General features: G+C 42.3%; 1 protein-coding gene across 2 annotated transcripts in view; it reads right to left on the reverse strand.

The window, feature by feature from the left end:
- Positions 1-24,514, reverse strand: part of LOC111145054 (myoferlin) — a 166,002-nt gene that overhangs the window by 61,549 nt on the left and 79,939 nt on the right. Inside the window, exons 13-20 of one of the 2 annotated variants that reach the window (XM_022499666.1) lie at positions 24,241-24,344; positions 22,071-22,139; positions 21,926-21,969; positions 19,208-19,290; positions 17,164-17,202; positions 13,352-13,476; positions 12,088-12,204; positions 686-863 (exon numbers count right to left, since the gene is read on the reverse strand). In XM_022499666.1, coding sequence (XP_022355374.1) covers positions 686-863; positions 12,088-12,204; positions 13,352-13,476; positions 17,164-17,202; positions 19,208-19,290; positions 21,926-21,969; positions 22,071-22,139; positions 24,241-24,344 — 759 coding nt within the window. The remainder of the gene's footprint in view (positions 1-685; positions 864-12,087; positions 12,205-13,351; positions 13,477-17,163; positions 17,203-19,207; positions 19,291-21,925; positions 21,970-22,070; positions 22,140-24,240; positions 24,345-24,514) is intronic. The other variant, XM_022499667.1, reaches the window with a different exon arrangement.

The raw sequence follows: 24,514 nt of genomic DNA on the forward strand, positions 1-24,514 counted from the left end.
TTCTAGCACATTTGATATTTTAACACTGTTTGTACAGAATTTAGTTAAAAACTATGGCAATACTGTTGGAACATTGGGTCAGCATTTCTCTCTCCTTTCTGTATACTCTTAAACCATTTGTTGAAACCTTTGCTAGAGCATTCTCATACTCTACTTTCTATTATGACTTATTTTACACACTAGAATGTAAACTTAAAAGCGGGGGCTGTTTCTCATCCACCTTTGTTCAAATACAGCGATTCAATCCTCACAGCAACTCTAGAGAAGTGGCTGAAACTGAAGTTTACAATTAAGTGATATGGCTAAGGTCACAATGCTGGGGAGTCACAGAATGAAGACCAGAAGCTAGATTTTCCAGGGCCTGAGCCAGTCCACTGGCTCCTGTCCACTTCAACTACTCAATCTAAGAGTAGTTTATGGCTTGGTTGGGTGGAGCTGGGCGGAGCAGGAGCTGATTTAGGGGAGCTCAGAGTTCAGCAAGTTGCCATCTCATGATTTTACAAAGCAGAGCCAGTGTGAAAGTTGGACATGGGAGGGGGAACTAGGGTTCAGACCCTGGCAAAGGGCCTATGACTTCTTGGGTTTGACCAGTCTTGAAGGTGCTTAACTCCAGACACCTCTCTTCCCCATTCAACCTTTTCTTGCCACAAAGCAAGGAAGGAGAGATGGTTAGAGTGACTCTTACCATCAAATACGGCACGGCTGTATTGAGTGGTTGATGCCAAAGGCTTACAAGTCGTGTCAAACTTGTTGCCATAGTTCCCAATGCTGACTTCAAACTGAATGGCCTCGCCAACATCTTGCAACATGGTGGCTGAATGGAACACGGCAGACAGGCTATACTTCCGCCTTCGCTGGTATTTCTATAAAGTACAAGCAGATGTGAGGCTCAGTGAAACTTGTTTTACTCTTATTTACATGTAGGTTTCTAGGAGGTGTAATTTTAAACCTAATAATTTGTGTTGAATTAAATGCCAGTAGAAAACGTTCTTAGATCTAGCATTTTCTCTTGGACTCATTCGAGTGGGCAAAGATAAAAGTGCCAGGATGTTTGCTGCAGTGTTGACTGAAATGGAGAAAAAAATGAGAATGATACAAATGTCTATCAATAAGTCACTGGTTAAATAAACTATGTTACATTCGTATAGTGGAATAAAATTAATAAAAATAGAGGTAGATCCATATGTGCAAACATGGAAAAAAGGCATTTTTAGGCGAACCCACTGAATATATAGTTTAATATTGGCATATGCATGAAGGAAGTCTGGAAGAATAGGAATAAAACTGTTAACAGTTACACTGGGGAAGGTAGAGAGGTTCTGGCTAACCTTACTTTCTACCTTTTTAATTGTCTGAATTATTTAAGTATTAATTTTCTAATCAAAAACAATGATTTTTTTTAACAAGAAAGATTTTTAATGTAAGATTTTAAAAACAAGTGAATTTAGTTGAACTTATTTATCTGTTTTCTGAAATAGAAATCAAGTGTTTTTTTTTCTCTCTTTTTTTTTTAAAGATTTTATTTGACAGAGAGAGAAATCACAAGCAGGCAGAGAGATGGGGGGAAGCAGGCTCCCCGCTGAGCAAAGAGCCTGATGCGGGGCTCAATCCCAAGACTCTGGGATCATGACCTGAGCCGAAGGCAGAGGCTTAACCCACTGAGCCACCTGGGCGCCCCATCTCTCTCTCTCTCTCTCTTTTTTTTTTTTAATTGCTGGCTGACTGAGTGTTAGTGTGTGTGAAGGAGCTGAACAGAGGGACAACAATGACCACACTGAGAAACCTTCAGCCTAGCAGACATGATCATGAGCCCTTCTGGCCTTCCTACATTTAGGCACATAAAGTCTCTTGAATCCACCTCCTTGCTCAGATGGCATCTCTCCTTCTTTGTGGATCATGTCCCCACTGATCATTGGGTACCTTGCCTTCTTTAGTCAAACAGAGCCATGCAATGGTTTAAATTGCTGTACTTCATTATGTCCTAGGCATTCTGTCCCTTAATATTGTCCACATCTAGAGCCTTTCCAGGTCCCTGTTGGCAGCCAGTCTCTGTAGATGCTTGCCCAGCTTGGGGTTGAGACTACAGTGGTTATTATGGTGGGACCACATTGGCTACATACTTCACTAGAGAACTTGTGGAGACCCATGAGAGATAATAATCAAATTGTTTGACAAATTCTCACCATAGCAAGTTTAGTTTGAAAGATCCTAGAGAAGGAACTCCCAGATCTGCAGTCCTTCCATGTGAGATCTGGAGGCCACACTGCTATCAAACTTTGGCATATGATGACCCTTGCTGTTGTTGATTTGCTTTTTTGCATTCCTACCTTGCTACCAATTAGTGTACCATAATCTAAGTGGCAAAGTAATGACACTTTTCACCTCTAGGAAGCTAATAAAAATTACTTGATCCTGGTAGGATATTTATTAACTGATTTCCCTTTGTTATTCATTCATACCATGGCCTTCATTCTTCTATTAAATGAATCACAATCATGAGTAGGTCTTCTGTCCTGGATAAAAATGTGTTCTTTCAAATCTCCAATGGAAAAAAGACAGTCTCTTCAACAAATGGTATTGGGAAAACTGGACAGCCACATGCAGGAGAATGAAACTGGACTGTTTCCTTACACCACACACAAAAATAGACTCAAAATGGATGAAAGACCTAAATGTGAGATAGGAATCCATCGAAATCCTTAACGAGAACACAGCCAGCAACCTCTTCAACCCTAGCCACAACAACTTCTTCCTAGAAACATCACCAAAGGCAAGGGAAGCAAGGGCAAAAATGAACTACTGGGGCTTCATCAAGATCAAAAGCTTTGCACAGCAAAGGAAACAGGCAACAAAACCAAAAGACAACTGGCAGAATGGGAGAAGATATTTGCAAATGACATATCAGATAAAGGGCTAGTAACCAAAATCCACAAAGAACTTATCAAACTCAACACCCAAAGAACAAATAACCCAATCAAGAAATGGGCAGAAGACATGAACAGACATTTCAGCAAAGAAGACATCCAGATGGCCAACAGACACATGAAAAAGTGCTCAACATCACTCGGCATCAGGGAAATACAAGTCAAAACCACAGTGAGATACCACCTCACACCAGTCGGAATGGCTAAAATTAACAAGTCAGGAAACAACAGATGTTGGCAAGGGTGTGGAGAAAAGGGAACCCTCCTACACTGTTGGTGGGAATGCAAGCTGGTGCAGTCACTCTGGAAAATAGTATGGAGGTTCCTCAGAAAGTTGAAAATAGAGCCTATGACCCAGCAATTGCAATACTGGGTATTTACCCTAAAGATACAAATGTAGTGATCTGAAGGGGCACGTGCACCTGAATGTTTACAGCAGCAATGTCCACAATAGCCAAACTATGGAAAGAACCTAGATGTCCATCAACAGATGAATGGATAAAGAAGAGGTCACACACACACACACACACACACACACACACACACACACACACACACAATGGAATACTATGTAGCCATCAAAAGAAATCTTGCCCTTTACAACAACGTGGATGGAACTAGAGGGTATTATGCTCAGTGAAATAAGTCAATCAGAGAAAGACAACTATCGTATGATCTCTCTGATATGAGGAATTTGAGAGGCAGGGCAGGGGGTTGTGGGGAGAAGGGAGGGAAAAATGAAACAAGATGGGGCCGGGGAGAGAGAAAAACTGTAAGAAACCCTTAATCTCATGAAACAAACTGAGGGTTACTGGGGGGTTGGAAGGGTAGGGATAGGGTGGCTGGGTTATGGACATTGGGGAGGGTATGTGCTATGGTGAGTGCTGTGAATTGTGTAAGCCTGATGATTCTCGACCTGTGCCCCTGGGGCAAATAATACATTATATGTTAATTTTAAAAAAGTGTGTTCTTTCATTTATAGAAGTACTTAGACAACAGTTTCAAAAACTTCTTAAATTGTGGTAAAATACACAGAACATAAAATTCACCAACTAAACCATGTGTCCAGTTGGTGGCGTCGGGGACATTCCCATTGTTGTGCAACCATCACCACCATCCATCCACAGAAGTCATTCTAGCCTACAAAATTGAAATCCTGTACCCATTAAACCCCAACTCCCCATTCCCACCTATTTTCTGTTTCTAGGAGTTTGACTACTCTGGATATCTCACGTAAGTGGAATCAAACAATACGTGTCCTTGAGTGACTGGCATACTCAGTGTAATGTCCTCAGGATTTAGTCCCATCGCAGCCTGTCTCAGAGTTCCCTTCCTCTTTAAGACCTACTAATTCTGCACTGCATTGCCGAAAGACAAATGGAAGTATATTAAAATTTTTAATATTTTATTTGAGCAAACATATATTTGACTGGGCAGTGACAAAGCAGAAGCAATTAAGAGTGCTCCACCTGCAAGAGCCAGAGGAAAAGACTTTTATAGAATAAATGTGGAAGGAAAACAAGGAAATTATTTGATTGGCTAGAGCTTAAGTGGTTGCATTATTTGGGAAACCCTAGTGGGTTCATTGCTATTTCTTGCCCTTTGGTTTTGATTTTTTTTTTTTTAAGATTTTATTTATTTGAGAGAGAGAGAGAGAGAGAGAGTACACGCACGTGCACAAGCAGGGGCCAGGGAGGGGGTGGGAGGTTAGAGCGAGAGGGAGAAGCAGACTCTCCGCTGGTCAGGGAGCCCAATGCGGGACTCAGTTTGATTTCTTAACCTTGAGGCATTTATAGGCTTATGTTCTGGTTTGCCTGTATAGGCTGCCAAGGCACAAGAGTCACTTCTAATGGTGTCCTTTTGTAATAAATTCAGCAGTGTGTATATATTACATTTGTTTATCCATTCATCTGTTGATGGACAGCTATCAATGGACTGCTTCTACCTTTCGGTTATTGTGAATAATGCTGCTATGAGCATGGTTGTACAAATATCCATTTGGGTCCCTGCCTTCAATTCTTTTGTGTATATACACAGCAGTGGATTTCTGGATCACATGGTAATTCTATTTTTAACTTCTTGGGGACTGTTTTAAAAACATCTGACACTGACTGTAGTTTGCTGTCTTGAAGAACCCCAGGACATTCCGCTATTACAAAATCTCTGTTTTGGTTAAAGGAATTTTTGACATGGTATAATGGAAACCTCCACTAGGATTTCATCAGAAATCCCTCGGAGTCTCAATCTTTTTTGAAAGTCTTTCCAAAACATTGGTTTGAAACCTTAGCTGCATATTGAATTACCTGAGAGGCTTTCAAATATACTTAGAGCTGCACCCCACATCCCAGAGACTCTGCCTAGCACTCTGAACTCAAAAACTTCCCTTCATTAGTCCACTGTCATTCTGATAGAACGGGTTTCAGAGACTTTTGTCATTTGTCAGGAGTCCCCTTCACTACCCACTAAGTAGTAAGCTTAATCCTCCAGAACTGTCCATGGTTCAGTACTGCTATGGGAAGTCTGGGTTTGGTTGAAACCGTGTGAATATTAGAAAGTAGGAAGTCATTTGTATTAGTCAAGAACTTGGAGATACAGCACAACTTCTTTGTAAACCAACTGGGATGAAAGAAGAGAAGCGGAAGAGCAAAAATATGAAACATAACTGGGGCCCAAGTCCGGGCCCAGGAACGGTGATGAGCATTGAAGCTGGAGCTATCTGCTAATGCCGGGGCTGCCAAGAAGAGAGGCGGTTGGTGCCTGGGGAGGCTCTGGAAGGGGTGGGGATGCTACCTCTGGCTGGGCTGGCTCTGCCTTGCACACCTCCACATGGCCATGATTCCATTAGATCGCCCTGGATCTTCCTGAGCACAGCTTGCTGTCACCTGCAGAAGCCCTGGTAGGACCCTCCCCCTGGTGAGTTTGAGCTCTAAGACCGTAATCTGGGTTCTGGCCATCACCACGCCTCCCAACAGATCCAGCACACACTGGGAGCCACCACTCGAGATGGAGCAGCTCCAGCTCCACAAGGGGCAGGCCATCCAAAGTAGGCTCACCCGCCCCAAAGCCAGGCTCTGGACTGTTGCAGCTGAGAATTCCTGCCCTCCCCCAGCCCTTTCCCATTTCCTCTGTGCCTTCCGGGCTCAAAGAGGTGGAGAGAAGAAGGAACAACCAACATAGTTCAGAGAAGTCTGGAGCCTCAACTTTTGTTCCCTGAGTAGACTTGGGGCAAAACTGCTCATAACAGGGCAAGTTAAAAAATGTAAATTATGATCTATTGAACACTGATGGATGTTTCTCTGACTCTGTAGGGCCTTGGAGCTCTCTTTCTAATCATCAAAGACCAGTGCGTGTTGTAGATGGAGGTGGTATAGGGTAGAGTTTCAGGAGTAAATTTGGGGAAGGGGGTTATTTTTGTCAAGCAGAATACTGAGAAGGGGTAACAAGTCAACAGCTCTTAAAAGTGGTTGTGGGACACTAGGCATGTGACATTCAGGGTCAGTGACAAGGAAGACTGTGCCAAAGAAAACTGCCTAATTTGCCATCTTTGGTCTGTTTACCAAAGATGGCTGGCCACTGGTGGAGCTGGTGGAAGAAGAGAATGTTCTACTTCAAGCAAGATCTATTGAGCAGTTATGTAGGCCAGACTGATGGGAGAACTCAAGGAGGCTCTAACTGAATAGCAGACAGACTGCATGTTCATAAAATGCTCCTGCAGTATGTTAGGTCCCACATGAAAAGACTGAGAAGGAGTAGAGGAGTAGAAGAATCTGGTCTAGGAACAGATTCCAGATGGTAGAGACAAAACAATAGGGTCCTTCAGGGGCCAGGCTGAGGTTCCAGAAGCCAGCAGGTGTCTGAATAGGGATGGGATTGCAACACTTGATCTTTTACTTGCCTGATCCCTTAGGGAAGTGACAGGTTGAGCCCGGCTACATCTCTCAAAGGATCTCTTGACTGGGGCAACAGGAGGTGGCACAGCTCGGGGCTCTTTGGCAACCACTCTCTCTCCGTGTTCCTCCTTTACCATCAGAGGACTACCACACTCTCAACACTATACAGACGTGTGGGGGATTTTCCCACACCAAGCAATTCTGCAACATCAGCTGGGTGTCCAACAATTTAACTCAGTCCTGACACTATCTACCTGAGGACATATTAAGGACTCAGTCCCACAAGACTGCCCCTCCCCTACTTTAGATGCCAGTCGAAAGTCCTGGTTCTGAGCTGTTGGCTATAAGGTGGAGGTTCCCATGACTTTCTCCTCGGGTTTGATTACCTGGCTAGAGCAGCTCACAGAACTCAGGGAAACAGTTTGTTTATTGTTTACTAGTTCATCATAAGAGGATATGATAAAGGTTACAGATGGATGTCCAGATGGAAGAGCTGTGTTGGGCAAGGTATGTGGAAGGGACAAGAGGTCTTGGGCACAACACTCTCCCAACACCTCCCAACACTCACCAACCCAGAAGCTCTCTGAATCCTGTAGTTTGGGGATTTCTACGGAGGCTTCATCACATAAGTATGATCAATCATTAGCTCAACTTCTAGCCCCCCTCCTGAAAATGGGAGATGGAGCAGAAAGTTCCAAGCTTTGAATCACGGCTTGGTCTTTCTCAAGAGTAGCCTCAATCTAGAAGCCCATGAGTCACCTCATTAGAACAAAAGACTCTCCTACTACCCAGGAAATCCCAAGAGATTTAGGAGCTCAGTGTCAGGAACCATGGCCAAAGAGCAAATACTAGTACTATTATCTTACAGCAAGGAAGTTGCCCTCTTCAATGTTACCAGAAGTTTCATTACTTGCGTATGACCCAGAACATGGGATTTTTGAAAATGGGGAAAGGGTCAGGATCAACCTTCTAGGCTGACGGCTTTCATTACTCCTCCTAGCACTCATGCAAATCTGCTCATCTCACCCTCTTACGAGGCTCCTGGTCCCCTGAACTGTGGCTAAGTCTTCAGAATCTTAGGTCCTCTCCTGTTTTTTTAATGTTACTGGGGTTTTGGTGTAGAGATTTCATTTCTGCTTTTATTAAATTTATGACATAAGCCATTTTTCTGTCTGGGTTTAATTATTTGGATCAAAGAAAATTGCTTTCTATTTCAGTTTTTAAAAAGCTGTTCTCTTACATGATTGACATATACTGTGGACACTATATATTGTTGACTTTTTGTTTTTGGTTTGGGTTTTGAGGTTTTTTTTTTTTTTTGCTTTTATTTTTACTAAATTTATGACCTATGCTTCTTTGTTTATGTGTGTTGAATCATTTGGAGTAAAAAAACTAATTGGGTTTTGCATTCTAGTTGCCATACTTTGTTGAGCCTCTCCCTACCCCTCCTTCCTCTCCCACCTCCATTATGAGTGCTTAAAATAAAAAGAAGGATCATGGACTTAAATTGTGTTCTGCTGACAGAACATAGCAAAAGAGACACTGTATTTGCCAAGAACCCATGACAGCATTTCTGCCCAAGCCCAAGGTCCAGCTGTCATCCTCAAGAGCTGATCTGTAATGACTCAAGTCCAGAACCACCCATGCCATACCAGCTGTCTCCACAGAGGCTTTTGGGTGGTTTCTAGCCATTTTCTGTCATGATCCTCACAGTAAATGGCATGTAAGCTGCTCCATTTTACCTCCCACCCTCTCTTTTATCCCCCCACCCCCATTTCCTAGATTTGTTTTTAAGATCTGTTACAATTCCTGGGCTTCCAAGTTGATCATCATCAACTGTGGGGTGGAGAGAAAGACTCTGACCAGAACCCTACTGACTGGGGGAACCTGCTGCTTTTGGCTCTGTGTCTTTTTTAATGAGTAAAATGAGTAAAAAGCCAAAAGAAAATAAGTTTACATTGCATGATCCTGGCAGCATACACTTCATCTACAGACACTTCCTGATTTATGACTGATTCTCTAGAAGTAAGATTTGAAAAGTCAGGGTAAGTCCAGAACTCAAGGTCTTCAATGGTCCCCTTTTGCTATGTGCTATGGCAGATTTATCATTTGCAAGGATGATGTTCCTGAGATCAGAGCAAGCCCTAAAATTCAAGAGCATCACAGTATTTTATCATTACCTCCATGGAATGTAACAAAGTAACTGAAAACATGTGGGGGGTGAGGACGGACTCCTTCAGACCTAAGTAAGAGTTGCACACCAGTGTCAGGAATAGAGAAGCACCTAGACTCAATCTCAGGGATGTGCTGGGTGGTTGGCTAGGTGCACTCACCAGTTCGTGCCTTTCTGCACAGCTGATGCAAATCCTTGCCTCAGCAAAATCATTCCTGACTACACATCAGCAACTTTGGGATAACTCGAGAGTAGTCAAAATCATTAGTTAACTCTAAGAATGGCACTGTAGCACCATTGATATTTTAAGTCACAAATGGTATTACTTATGTGTCTGTACATCAGTGGGGATACGTAGAGGGATAAGGAGTAGAGTGATGGAGAGAGACTTGATAATTTCTCAAAGACTTCTCTCCCAAGAGTTAATGTAATAACCTGTCCTTTATAGCCACTTGTTTGGGAGGCTAACAAAATAAAAATCTTCCCTAAATTTTTTATAAGGTAAATTAATAAAAACTGGGAAAACTAGGTCTTAAAAATTCTAGGCAGTTTCCGATTCTAGAAGTAGAGAGATGAATTCACATTCAAGGCAGAAAGCTTTGCTTTAGGAAAACTGCTTGGGTAGACCTTTGACTATAATATAAAACGAATACTTACCAGGGTTCTTTCACAACTTAAATAACCTAAATTCAACTGTCCTATTTGGTAACATGAAGTGTGAAGCATATGTTTTGGCCAGGACTATGTTCTAATCTGTGCTCATGTAAGGGGAGCAGCATTATTTTCTCTGTGTGAAGATAGACTGATGCCCCGTGGCTTGCTGATGGTTGTGTAAGTTCCTTCCTGAGCCTGAGGGTTGCAGACAGAGGTAGCCTATGAAAGGATGTGTGGCACAATCTTCTCTTTCAGGGGAAGACAAAGGCACTGCATTAAAATCTGTGTGGCTCATGAATGGACTACCAATGTTCTAAACATGCCAGGACTAGAAAATCCAGAATATACTGCTTTGGACTCTAACCTTCTAATATTGTCTTCTTGGGAGTCAATGAACAAGGCCACAGTGCTCTGGGGTGGTGGAGGCAGGGGAGGGGGTAGGGAATAGGGAGGGAGAGTTTCCTCTAAAGGGAGAGGATATTCTCTGGGTCATTCATCCTGAAAGGCACAAATCTCATAACAGGCAGATAAGAGACTATTAGAAGGAAGGAGAAAGCCTTGCTTGGTTGGGAACTCTTGGCAATTGGACATGGACACTGAGGTGGCCATGTGTACATGGTGGTGCTGGGGGTAGGGATCGATGGGGAGCTGAGTCCTGCTGCAAGGAAGCAGGTTGAAGAGAGACAGGGAGCCCAACTGTGAGAGACCCAGAGAGCTGGTGTGAGCCCAGAGGCTTTGAGATGAGGCACCTTTAGCAGCTTCTTAAAGTTTTTCATTTCACTGTGTATCCCTACTCTTGTCCCAGACTGGAGGTAAAAGCTTTTCTAAAGTTGCAGTTTCGTTTCCGATGTAATGTAGGGAAATAAGAGAAGGGTCTATCCCGTGCTTGGAATGGAAGGAAAGGGGAGAGAAGCAGCCGGAAGAAGTTCATTGGGTGTGTGTGGGGGGGGGTGGGATCTAGCAAGGAGTGGCCTTGGGCAGAGGGGTCCCAGTGAGCCGGCTGCTCTGACCAAAAATTCAAATTTCTGGAACAGGTAAGCATCAACCTGGGATTCTCAGAAATAGATGGGGGAAGATGTGGTACACATACATAAAATGGAGTATTATTTAGCCATGAAAAAGGAAATTTTGTCACTTGTGACAACACGGATGGACGCTGAGGGGATTATGCTAAGTGAAATAAGTCAGAAAGACAAAGACAAATACTCTGTGATATCATGTATATGTGGAATCTGAAAAAGCCAAATTCATAAAAACAGAGTAGAAGGGTGGTTACCAGGGGTTGGGAGAGTTGGAAGATGTTGGTCAATGTGTATAAACTTGCAGTTAGAAGAGAAATAAATTCTGGAGATCTAATGCAGAGCACAGTGATTATAGTCAGTGATACTGTATTACATACTTCAAAGTTGCTCAGAGACTATATCTGGAAAGTTCCCACCATGGAAAGAAATTACAATTATGTGATGTGATGGACGTGTTGACTAACACAACCAGTGGTAATCATATTGCTAGTATATAAATATACCACATCAACACACTGGGCACCTTCAACTTATACAGTGCTATGTGTTAATTGTTTCTTGAAATTAAAAAATAAAAATATAAAAAACTAGCATAATTTATTTTTAAAACCCATAATAATGGTATACGATGTGCTGGAAATCATTTCATGAGCAACAGAGACAGGGCTAATTTAATACTGACCTATCTATCCCATATGTTAACAAATCTGTACTGTAGATATCAATTAATAGACCAGGAAAAATGGGGCATTTAACAATTTCATGATAATATTCTTTTGATATTTATTGCCTTGAGTTAATAACACTGACAAAGTAACTAGGAAAAAAAATACATCTGTAGCTCTCTACAGATCTACCGTATGGATCATGGGTGTTACGCAAAAGTTGTTTCCCCAGAGGGGAAAGAGATGATTAAAAAAGAAGAAGAACAAGAAGAAGAAATGGTTGGGAAGATGGATTTGGAAGACTTCCTGTCTTTACGGAAGACTGGGGCTCTGAGCTGTTGTAACGTGGGCATTAATATAAACACTCCCTCACGTGCTGGGATCTTGAGATATGCCTCCTTCTGAAAGTGGTAATTATTAGCAGTGGCACCTAAGCCATTTGGGTTGGTTCTTATGGCCATCTCCCCACGAACACACAATCCCAATTGGTAAACAGGCCATTCAGTTTTGGGGTATCATCACTCTTGCCAGATTTTGGTAGGGTATTAACTGCACAAAAGATGAAGCAAGTCTCATCACCCCCATGGGGCCACTTTAGATAGATCAAGAGGGCATCAAATAGATCAAGAAGTCCTTGTTATGACTCATGTCTCTAACTCTGTCACAGCTGACCCTTCAGTTCCTGGAGGTCCCCACGGGCCACCAATCCTCTAACATACCCTTTTCCATTTTAAGCATCATCCACAATCCAACAATTACCTCCACAACCAGCAGGTCATCATTTGATATGGGCTCCAACTTTTTGTCTGGTGGTGTCTTTTCAAGAAAAGTGCTTAATTCAACCAAGATTCTGCCTCTGTAGGCAACTCCTTCCCCCTGAAAGGCAACAACACAGGATTATTCCTCTAGGTGTGAACACCAGCAAAAAGAACTCCTTCTCTAGTCAGACTCAGCCAGCTACAACTGTGTTTCCTTCCCATGGCCCTAACGTCCAAAATCAGTCAGTCAGTAGCTCTCTCAGTTGGATTCAGGTCTTTGGTATCTGAAAGAAAAGTCAGTGACTTGAGGAAGGATCCCAAAGAGAGCCAGGGGAGCCAGGGCTGAAAGGGATCTTAGCCATGACTGAGGTCAGAGGCTTTCAAGCCATGCTCTGAATCCTGAAGGGGTTTCAGGAGGCCGGGGATGGGAGTGGAAGGTACTCAAAGTCCCCCTCACCCTACTTTAGTAGAGTGTCTCTGAGTTTATCCGCGTCAACTTGGTTCCTTCTCTCCTCTTTTCAGGAAGGAAAGGCTGCCATGTTGGCAGCCAGGGCAAGTCTCAGAGTAGCCAGGAAATGAAAGAGGAAGATGTTCTGGGTGTGGCTGAGCATGAGGATGAAGAGCGGATACTTCCTCCATACCTAGCAGTGCTGGCAATAGAACTTTCTGGAGAGGAAGGGAAGGCTTTCACCTCCACAGCCAGTTCTTTAGCCCTGCCCCCTCAGTGTTTTCTCTCTACCACAGTCCCTTTCTTGGGCCTTCAGTGCGGACTCCAAGACATTACTTCTAATGTGCTGGAAAGAGCATTTCCCATCTCTGGGCCTCTGTATCCTCATCTATAAAATGAAGATGTTGGATTGGATCTGGCATGGTGAATGGTTTCTTCAGGCATGTCACCTCCAATCATGTGGTACGTTCCTAGAACACAGTAGTGAACAGAATTCTGAGGCAACACATTTGCTTTGTAGGAAAGAGCCAGCACTGATCACGGGAATCTGCCCTAAGTGCGGGCCCAGGAGAATGGCCATGCTGTGCATTTGTCATTGCCAAATTAGATGGTCTCCAGGATCTTCTCCTAACCTCGCATTCAAAGATTTGAGGAACGTGGGACATCTGTCCTTTGACCCCTGATCAGTCGCGTATCAGGTCTATTTGTGTATGTGTATGTATGAGTCCTCTAGATAGGAGACTTAATTATAACCATTATAAGAAAGAATCACATTAATCAGTGTTCATTAATAACAAACCTTAATTGAGAAACTCACCTTTCCGTTATTTAGCTCATCATAGGGGTCTGGGAATCCCGTGTACTCTCTGGGGCTTCCATAAAGGTTCAGGTAACACGGTCCAAATGTTGGAACAAAGCCCACTTCTGTTTCTCCTGTATTCACTGAGGGATAACATCATTATTAGACTCGGGGTTTTTAAACACTCAATCTATTGAAATAAATATTAGTTATTAGTTAGCTGAGTGAGAATATTTTCCTCTAATTTGTGAGTTAGTTGTATTAGCACAAATTATAAGCACTTGTGAGACTTGCCATATTTCCCTTTTCTTATTGCTATAAAACATTAAATAAAAAACATTTTTGGGGTAGTTCAGGTAAACTTATTATTATAGAAAAATACTGCTATTCAAATGAAAGAATAGTAAGGCTTACAAGTTCATCTTCACATTTTTTGCAAGTTTATAAGTGGCATTGTATTAAATGGGTCATTGGTAATTGGTATAAAAGATCATACTGTTTGGGGAAGTCACTTAACTGATGTATAACAGGTTAACTCTGTTTGTTCCCCAAAAATGCCACTTAGTCTAAGGTAGCTAGTATAAATAAGGCATATGCTATTAAAAATACATTTAAATTTTTCATAAATAACAATGAACTGTTTGCCTATGGCTATGACATATGATATTTATAAGCAACATAAAGTTCCCATTCATAACATTCTCTGATGAGCACCCAATATGCTCCACATTTCTGCTACTTTGTCTTACTTAGCAAGACTGCTCCCCAGTGTAATGAGGGGAACTGAGGGCAAAGTAAAGAAATAGTGGAGTCAAAGGGAGATGGTGAGTGAAGTCAGGGAAATGTAAGGGCTGCCTCCAACCACCTGAATGCCCCCATATGGAAGCAGGATGAACTTGTTTCCAAAAGCAAAGCTAAGGACCACTGATGGGTGCTATGAGGAGGCATTCTTTGTTTCACTCAATATAAGGAAGATCTTTCTATGAATTAGATGTGTCAAACAATGGGACAGATCGCACTGGGGACAGAGGAAATGTTGAGGCCAAGACTTTCAGGATTATCATCAAGACAATTCCGCTATGGATGAGAAATTAACTACCTCACCTCTATGGCCCTTTCCAACTCTATGCTTAAATGTAAGGGAGAAAGGTAAATGTGGAATGACAGGTGAATGGAAGGCCCATTAACGAACAGTTGATGAAACTGTATTTAAGTACACTTTTTTTTTTTTTTAATTTGAGGCACTTCTACATGTGTCAATGGGCTTGGGTTCTTTAAGATTTTATTTATTTATTTGACAGACAGAGGTCACAAGTAGGCAGAGAGGCAGGCAGAGAGAGAGGAGGAAGCAGGCTCCCCGCTGAGCAGAGAGCCTGATGTGGGGCTCGATCCCAGGACCCTGGGATCATGACCTGAGCTGAAGGCAGAGGCTTAACCCACTGAGCCACCCAGGTGTCCCGGGCTTCGGTTCTTTTAAGATGAGGTAAGAACCGGGGCACCTGGGTGGCTCAGTGGGTTAAAGCTTCTGCCTTTGGCTCAGGTCATGATTCCAGGGTCCTGGGATCGAGCTCAGCATCAAGCTCAGCATCGGGCTCTCTGCTCAGCAGGGAGCCTACTTCCCTTCCTCTGCCTTCTTGTGATCTCTGTCAAGTAAATTTAAAAAAAAAAAAAAAAAAAAGATGAGGTAGGAACCATGAACCTCCACAGGAATTAGATGAACGGCAATCTCAGTGAAGAAAGCAAGAGAAAAGAAAAAATTAAATTAAGATGTAGGAAAATGATAACTGACAGCCTAGGAGTGAGATTTGTTAACACCCTAGGGGGCCATATTTCATGCCTGTGTCTGCTAATTTCTTGTGAAACCCAAATAGGGACCAAGAATTTTTCCAACAGAGATTTCTCTGGATTGTGCTACCACGTTACCAAATGAGCAGGATGAAATAAATGACTATTGTATCTGGACATACGAATTAGTTTGGTTTTATCTACTCTGCCACATGGAACATGACAAAGTTGACTAATTTTTTATTAATAAGTAGGGTTTAGATTTCTTTCCTTGTGCTAGAATATCTGTTGTGAGGAACTAAAGTAGAAGACTAAAGCAGAGATCCACAGTGAGAAAAGGCAGTCACTTCCAGAAGTTGAATCACAGAATGTTCAAGAAAGAATGGACATTAAAACTCTTGCACCACAGTCCTGCCACATTATGGACGGGCAAACTGAAGCCCACTGAAGTGACATGATTTGTCAAAGGTCCCTCAAGATGACAGATTTAAGCCCAGATCTTGAGTTTCACAGTTCAAACAAGGGTGCCTTCCAGTACATCACCCACCCCTCTGGTGGAGCCCCACCCCACCCCCAGCCAGTTCACATGGGTGATGACTTACGTTGTTTGTCATGAGTATTTGCTTTTCATTAAGAATTTCCAGGGATGGAGACACACGTTGTCAATAACGATCTCCCGCATGTTGTTATGATATCAATCGCTTAATTCATTTTGTCCAAGCAACTCACTTTTCAGGGATTTTAAACCCTGTGACTTGTTGGTTATGTAGTAACATGGAGAGCCTTCCTTCGATGTGCTCACACCTCAGAACTGTCTCCTGAGAAAGCCGGGAGTCTGACAAGCTAAGTCTCTTCCTGCCCCCGAACTTTCCTAACCCACTTTACGCACAACTGTCACATCAAACTTCCAACAAACAAAAATTCCTTAGCCTGGCCATCACCCTTTTCCTCTGACTCACTATTCAAACAATATTTTCCTCACTTTGTTCACCTCTCTGAGACCTCTTTGCATTTTCAATTTCTGTAAGGTATCACTTTATATTTTAAGTTTTGAACTTCAACATAGCTGCTTATTTTGGACAACATTATAAATTCCCTTGGTGGGTAGGGAAGGATTCAAACGTATTTTATTTTGATTCCCTAAACACTGAGGACTGGTTCTACCACGGGGAGCTACCACATAAATATTCTTTATTGGCTGAACAAATGCATGAAGGAATGAAGTGTTACCAAATCTGCCGAGTTTGTTATAAACCTCAGGACTATGGAATGTTCATATAAAGTCTGATGATGAGATAATAAGATGGATTTTTTTTTAAATGAATATGAATGGGGCATCATGCCAATAACACAAAGGCAGACAATAATGCTTTAAATGTGCAAAACTTTCTCATTTCCAGTATCTCTTTTCCCTCTCACCATGATCCTGGGTAATTAGCATGGCAGGAATTACCACGTTTACAAACTTCTGTAAACCTAAGAGTTCTCACGTATTTGAGGAACCATAATTATAGGAGTTGTGATGGTCAAAGGTGAGACCACTGAGCAAACTTGCAAAGAATGGCCAGTGCTGTACAAACCAAAAGACGTCATGATCCCCCCAATTTGGAAGATGAAGACCTTCGCGGTACAATCGTTCAACATCTTCCAACCAGAGATCCATGTTCAAAGTGAGGAGCATTTACTGCACACATTTTGAACAACTGATTTAGTGCCCCACATCTCTACGTACTGAACATAAACAACAATGGCAGACGAGGTTCTTGCTCACAAACGATTATTCACAGTGACACCAAATAGGCTGGTGTGCATCTAGGTGAAAACGTGAGATGATAGCAAAGCCTGATGAGCGCGTTTGTGTTAAGCTCAGCCACATGCAGGGCAAGCACACGGCACAAGTACAGAAATTAATACTCTAGCAAAACTATTTTTGAGACTGCAAAATGTCAAAAAAAGAAAGTTTAAAGACAATCAATTGACACGTTTTTAGTAAGACAACACTGAATAGGAAAATCTAGAAGATAGCAAAATCACAAAGCATAAACCTGTATACGATGCAGCCCCAGATCCCGAAGATGATAAATCTATATAGTAAAAATATGACTGGTTAAACAACAAGAGAAACATGGGCATTATAACAGAGACATCCAACAAGTTAATTAAATCCAGCGTAGGTGAGTGGTTTAGCAACACCAGGAAAACCCCAAATTCAGACCCAAGTGACATGACTCTTCTGTAATTGATATAAAACTCATCAGTGAAATGCAAAATGGCTCAAACCTTTGGGACAACTGGCAGAATCTCCACACATTAAATAACTCAAATCTCTCTAGCCCTATGGGAAGGGTGAGCTCCTCGCCACCAAAAGAGGCCTGGTGAAGTCACCAACATTTCGTGTTTTTTATAAAAGATGCACTTGTCTTGTGTCTGACTTAATTGGGACCAAGGCCAGAAAACCCAAGTTAATTTAGTCTGAGGCTTCCCAGGTAAGGGCTTATAGTTTAGATACATTATTTGTTTCTTTTTGGGGGGTTGGGGGGGAATGCCTGCTGCCTTTTGTTATTTTGAGCGCTTTACCAGACAGTCTGCAGGACCTGCAAGGAGACAGAAGGCCTCAGAGACAAGGCTGAAGCCTGCATGTAGCAATTTCTGGTTTTTAGTGCTTTTGGATGTTCCTGCCATATCACTAAGAAAAATGCTTCTATAAATACGTCTTGAATAATTACCTCCAAATAATTATTGAATGACTTCTTGCCAATGATAAACAGATTTAACTCATTTTGACTCTCCCCACACACATAGTTTTGGTATGATTTTTTAAGTGCTCTATTGGTTACCATTATGATTTAAACTAGCCTTTCTGTCTGGATTCCTTACTTGATAAAGAAGAGGCTGCCAGCAGGTCTACCCTTCCTCCCCTCCCCTTCCTTCCTCCACTTCTAATCTCTGTCTTCTGTATTTTTACATCAAAATGGGCAATAACATTAATATTCTGTTCAGAGCTTTGTCTTTAGGGTAAAAGAAAGAAATAAAAAAACAATTAGTAGTGCTAACAGTATAGCTACCATACAAATAATGTCTCTGGAGAGGAAAGAGTTGTGATTACATTTCTTTTGTTACAGCTCCAGTCATATGGTCCTCTTCGCAACTCAGCAGAGGATGTACAGATGGGATCTTTCTTAGCTTTTAACATTTGGCTAAAATAATGGCTACATGTGACTATATTTATATTTGAACCATATCTTTTTTTTTTCTTCTTGAGAGAGGAAATCTCTATTTTTTCCATATCTCTAATATCTTCCAGGTTCTTATTCATGCTATATATTGCTTGGATTAATATATATTTTAAGAACCTATAAAGTTCCCTCTTAAACAAAATGAGGATGAGAGGAAACCCAAGTTTCTCAAGACAATATTTTCTCTTAGATTCTCTCACATAATTTACTCAATATGTTTACTATGTTGGCAATTACAAGAATTTTGGTAGTTTTGTTTTGATAACAAAAAATCAGCTGTTGAGATTATTGATATGTTAACATTACATTTGTTTTCCTCTTACCGTCTTCATTTTTCTCCTTCATTTCCTATTATAATTTCTGATATATGCACAGAATCCTAATGCCAGGTATAAGCAAATAGTTCTCAGGATGGAGAACAATGAAAAGAAAACTGCATTCGTTATCCATGCTTGTTAGCAAAGTGGAGATTATATGGTTCATTGCTACCTGACATCCTTGTTCCTGCTGAAGAAGTCAGTGGAGAAGGAAGTATTATTTTACATTTGGGTGGACTGGGGTCAATGCCTCTCTAAAAAATAGGGTGCTAGCTCTCTGCATTGACACTCAAAAATTTATAAAAAAGCTACTGGGAATTGTTTTTGGATGGGAGCAAGAAAACAAGGTCTTCAAACTGTTAGTTGCCTCAATTATCGACTACTAATTAACTGTTCTGGTCATCACCAAAACAGTTCACTAGGCTCATCACCTTTGGCTTTTAAGAAACGAAGTCCATTGCCAAGTGGCTACTCCAGTTCATTCTGCTTCAGAAATTCTGCACCCTGTCTTGTCTCAGCTCTGCTGAGTGACTTACCTTCCACTTCCCCACCAGAGGCAGCAATCCTAGAGAGGTGTAGGTATGTTGTTCCAACGACATCATTTTTAGTAAGACGGTCCCTGTGTGAAAGAACAGGTGAAGGCCTCTATCCGGGAATATATACCCTCACTTCAACAACAAGCAGGTGGAGCTGGAAAACTCCCTAGACCTCAGAAATAGTCCTGTCCCGTGGGCCTTAAGCTCTACTGTACATTAAGAATCACCTGGAAACCCCAGCTCTCCTCTCCTCTCCAAGCTTTGGATTTAATAAAGGCAGGAGTGGAGAACAGGAATCTGCATTTACTCAAGTATATATCGCAACTGATTCTGATACAGATGGCCCTCTACCCACCCACTGAGAAACATGAATCGGACAAGTCATTCCAGCTATGGAAACTAAGGTTTGTACATAGAGGTCAAGGGATTTGCCTATAGCCACTCGACACAGTTGCCATAAAATGAGTGAATCGGGGTGCCTGGCTGGTTCAGCTGGTTAAGCGTCTGCCTTTGGCTCAGGTCACGATCCCAGGGTCCTGGGATTGAGTCCCCCATCGGGCTCCCTGCTTGGTGGGAAGCCTGCTTCTCCCTCTCCCACTCCCTCTGCTTGTTTCCCTCTTTCACTGCCTCTCTGTCAAATGAATAAATAAAATCTTTGAAAAAAATTTAAAAATTAAAAAAAAAATAAAACCTCTAAAAAGTGAATGAATCAATTACACACACATTATACAACAAGTGTAATATCACATTACATAAGATAAGGGCATGTATCTTATTTTATCATGTTCACATGAATTACCCGGATGGTTTAATGACTACAACGGCCTGTATCTAAGGGTCCTTCAGAGGGAGAAAATCTCTTTCTAATTCAAGCACGGACTGTGTAACAGAGTCTGGGCAGCTGAGGGCAGCTGCTTCCCTAGAACCTAAATCTTATCTGTGTAGTAGAGACAAGTATTCCTGCTACAAGTATACGCAACCGTATTCATCTTTCCACAGATATCACAGTTTGCAAGGCTAACCCATGAAGTGGTTTCTGGCTGGGCAAATGGTAGGTATAAAAAAGTAAGGTTTCTATTAATAACATCTCTCTGCTTAACTCATCCTTTTCTTTATTCTGTATAGTGGGATACCCACTCTGAAATCACAGACCCTGTGGGAGAGAGGAAAAGATTCAGTATTTAGGGGAAAGGTTATCCTACAGTGTAATATTATTATACTGTATTATAGGAATATCCTATGTTCCCTATGATATTATACAATGTATAGTATAATGAGATTATAGAAAGTGACTAACAAAAGAGTGTGCGTGAGAAAAAATTATTATTTAAGGATATTAAGCCACACGCACGGGTCCTGAGTCTTTTCTGTTCATCCAAAAGGATCTAGATTACATTTAAAGAATTCTTAGCTTCCCGTCAGTTGTGCAAATACCCTGCAGGATGTAACCTAAGATCTGGATCCAAGGATTCCTTAAACAGGGTCCCTCTATGTCTCCTAGTCCACACTATTGCTTCGGAGAGGGCAGACTGGATCGGAAGGTGACCACATGTGTAGTGACCACAAGCAAGTCTGGGATGGCTCCATCCACAATCAACTCTTTGCAAAGCTAAGCCAGAGAGTTGTCACCTCAACTAGACAGGCCCACACACACTTTCCTGAGCACTCCTAAGGTCCATGGAGCACCTTCTGAATGTTGCCTGAGAGTCTCAAGTGCTTAGATCAAGCTAATGCTCACCAGAAGGGTTTTTTTTTTGCCCTCAAAACCCCTCCATGACCCTCAATAAATGGTGATGCTAATAAAATGAGACTTCCTGCCCTCCTCCCAAAGTGCCCCATTGCCATAGTACCAAGAGGGTGCTAACACAAGAGCCAGATAGGTCTTGCTAAAGGAAAAACCCTGGAGACACGCAGACTGGATGGAGGCCCAACTCTGTCTCTAACCATCTTGGGTGACTGAGTGAGTCACCTGACCTCTCGGGGCCTTGATATCTTCATCTGTAAAATGAACAAATAGTAGTCTCCAACCCATAGTGATACTAAGTGGGATCCTGCAGTTAAAGCACGTGGCACAGCACTGAGTAGTGCTCCAAAAATGGAAGCCAAAGCCAGAAGAAATGCTGGTGATAAACAGGAGGATGGCATTTGCCATTTCCACTCTCAAGGAGGTAAGGACTGATGACTGAATGTCTCCTCCAACTAGAACGTTACACAAGGATGTCCTTACTATGGTCGTCCTCACTAGGAGGATGGTCTAGTTAGAATTCCATCCGAAAGTTTCAATGAATGTTCTTTGCATCCAATCAAATAGGTAGCTTTGTCTATTTTCCTTTCTAAACATAACAGAATAGCTGATGGAATGTTCTGGTGATTCTTCTCAGGAAATGGTTTGCTCCATTTCTGAAGTCTGTTTTGGACAGCCTAAAATGCTATTTAAATCCTCGATTTCTTATCTTGGGGCATTTTCAGATCATTTTCTCTTTTGTTTATGAGCAATTGAACCAAGATACACAAAGGTTTTCTGCAACAGTACCATTATTATTATTTTTTTTTTTAAAGAAAAACACCCAATTCCAGGAGCAATTTATCACCTCCGTCTGGAAGAAAAAGAAACAGACTGAAAAGTAAGAGTCAGTCTACCTAGAGTAATACTCCTCAACATCTAAACAATCAATTCTTTAATTTTGAGTTAGACACAAGTTTATTTTTTTAACTCACCAGTCATATATCGTTAGTTTTATTTTTTCACACACTGAAGGAAACTGTTAAAAAGAAACAGAACAAAGCAGTTATTTCTCAGCTTATTCAGTAACTATTAAAGTATGTAGTCTTACTTTTTCTGAAAGGAAAAAAAAAGTCAAACCTTGATCTGAAGATTAACGACTTGATTCCACTCGGGGTTTGCATTTTTCTCAATTATATTTGTGCAAACCTGTAAAATCATCAGAACAGAATAGGAGGTAGTCACGAGTCTAATTTCCATAGAGTCACAACATAAGCGTCCTAGATTAGGACTCGAACAGTTTACTTCCCAGCTACATACTTAGTAGCCTGGTTGAAGCTTAATTCACTTCCAACTATTTGGTAAGTAGAACATGGCTTTAGTGTTAATCTTCGCTCCTTCTGTGCACTAAAAGTTAGTTATCAATTGCCAGGTTTCTAACTTTGGATTAGCAAAAACGATGAAAGAGTTAATGTTTCTTGAGCACTTTTTTTTTTTTTTTACTTTTATTTGACAGAGACACAGCAAGAAAGGGAACACAAGCAGGGGGAGAGGGAGAAGCAGGCTTCCTGCTGAGCAGGGAGCCTGATACGGGGCTCGATCCTAAGAACCTGGGATCATGACCTGAGCCGAAGGCAGAGAGGCTCAACAACTGAGTAACCCCCAGGTGCCCCTCTTGAGCACTTATTAAAGACTAAGAAGCACTTCTTCGTTAGCGTGTGCACATGGGTCTTTTGATCCTGCCCACCAGCCCTGTTCCCCAAACTATCTCCTGCCAAGACCAGTCAGCCACATCTCTCTCCCCCTCGCATCTGCTAGTAATGGCACCCAATCTGCTATTAAATCCTGACACCCCAACTTCCTGCAGAGGCTGATCCTCCCCACCCCGTCCTAGCTGACACCTGCCCTTGGCTCCTGTCTGACGCAGGCGTCCTCTCCAGCCTCCTTGCGTTCATGGCACTCCCCGTGTAGCAGTCTCCGTGAGCTCTCCAAGCATGCTCAGACTAAAGTCCAGACCCTACTCTGGCTGATAAAACCCTGCCTGCCCATCTCCCCCCACCCTGAATCTGACTTCATCTCTTTGATTCCCCTGGCTTGTTGCCCTACAGCCGCACTATCACTCCAAATGTGTCTTCTCCTTGGGGCCTTTCCATTTTGCCCTTCTCTCCCTCCCCGCCTCCCTCCCCCAGACCTCACATCATCCAGGCCTCTGCTCCAATGTCCCTTCCTCAAAGGTGTCCCAGCTGACAACCTAGTGAAAACCCACCCCTCCAACCCTTTGTAGCAATCACGCCTTGACCCCCGCTCTGTTTTCTGCGTAGGACTGAGCATCATCTGAAATCATTAAACCCCTTGTCTGCTTGTTAACTGCTGTCCCTTCTACTACACAGGAAGCCCCAGGAAAGCAATGACTATCTTGTTGACTTCTCTAACCCCAGCCTATGGGGCAGTATTGGTATTTAGTAAGCTCCCAATAATTACTTCTCTAATTAATTAACCCCTATCACAATCCAATGAGAGTATCACTATCCTGATTTATAGTTCAGGAAATTGACATTGAGAGGCTGAGGAATTTGCCTTAACTGCCTCTGGAGAGGGCTAAAGTCTGAATTTAAATCTCCCTCCAGAACTGAGGGCTTCTCCACTCCTCCCCCACCACCGACTCCCCTAGGAAATGAAACCTCGCTTTCGAAACTAAATGGTTCAACTATATGGAAGATGCTACCTCTTCACCTATAGCTGTCCATGATGCGGTACTCTTCTACTACAGAAGCCCGCTCTCCCATCTTTGAGCATCTTTGTAGGTAAGAGTGGGGTTTACAGAAGTGCCTGCACCAAGAGTCCCCTGGCACTTCCCAGGGGACAGAGATGGGGCTCCCTTGCCTGCTGTCTGGTTTCAGCAGCTCACTGGGACCCCAGAAGTGAGAAACCTGAAGGGAGTGGGCGGTGGGCAGTGGAGGGCCATATCCTCCAATTATTTACTAGGGATCATTGTTGCCAGACAGAGAGCTCGCCTTAGATTAAGACAACGCTTGGACCTGACAAATAATCCAAATAATTCAGTGATCGTTTTCGTGTTCTTTCTTGCCAAAGATCAAATGTTCTCACTGGAGTCCTGTATACTTCCCACTCCAAAATAAACCCGCGGAGAAGTCTGCATGTTCCGACTCAGATAATCTACGTTTGTGCAGACTTCCCAAATCATCAGGGGGCTACTTTAATGAAGAGTAAACAGGAATTCACTCCAAGGAAAGCATGGTGGTTTAAATATTTATTCCTAGAGGGGTCTGCGTTTCGATCACATACAAACCTTTTTTCCAGCAAAGGAAACTTCTACAAAAGGGTCCACTAGGTTTTTTTTATCTGCATTGCCTCCAAATATTTCCTTTACCGTCTGTGAGAAGGCATCATCCACTAGAAAGCAACGTGTCACACAGCAGAAATTAAATTCGATTTTCTTAAAAGGATAGAAATCACTCAGCAAAATTAACGTTTTCCTCCTGTACATGAAGACAGTTGCAACAAGAATCGTTCTCAAAAGTGGCAAGTGGCAAGAGCTAAGAGCATTGTCCTGTGGAAATCTT

This window comes from Enhydra lutris, unplaced genomic scaffold (assembly GCF_002288905.1).
Source record: "Enhydra lutris kenyoni isolate GAN:26980312 unplaced genomic scaffold, ASM228890v2 scaffoldscaffold12, whole genome shotgun sequence".
Lineage (NCBI taxonomy): Eukaryota > Metazoa > Chordata > Mammalia > Carnivora > Mustelidae > Enhydra > Enhydra lutris.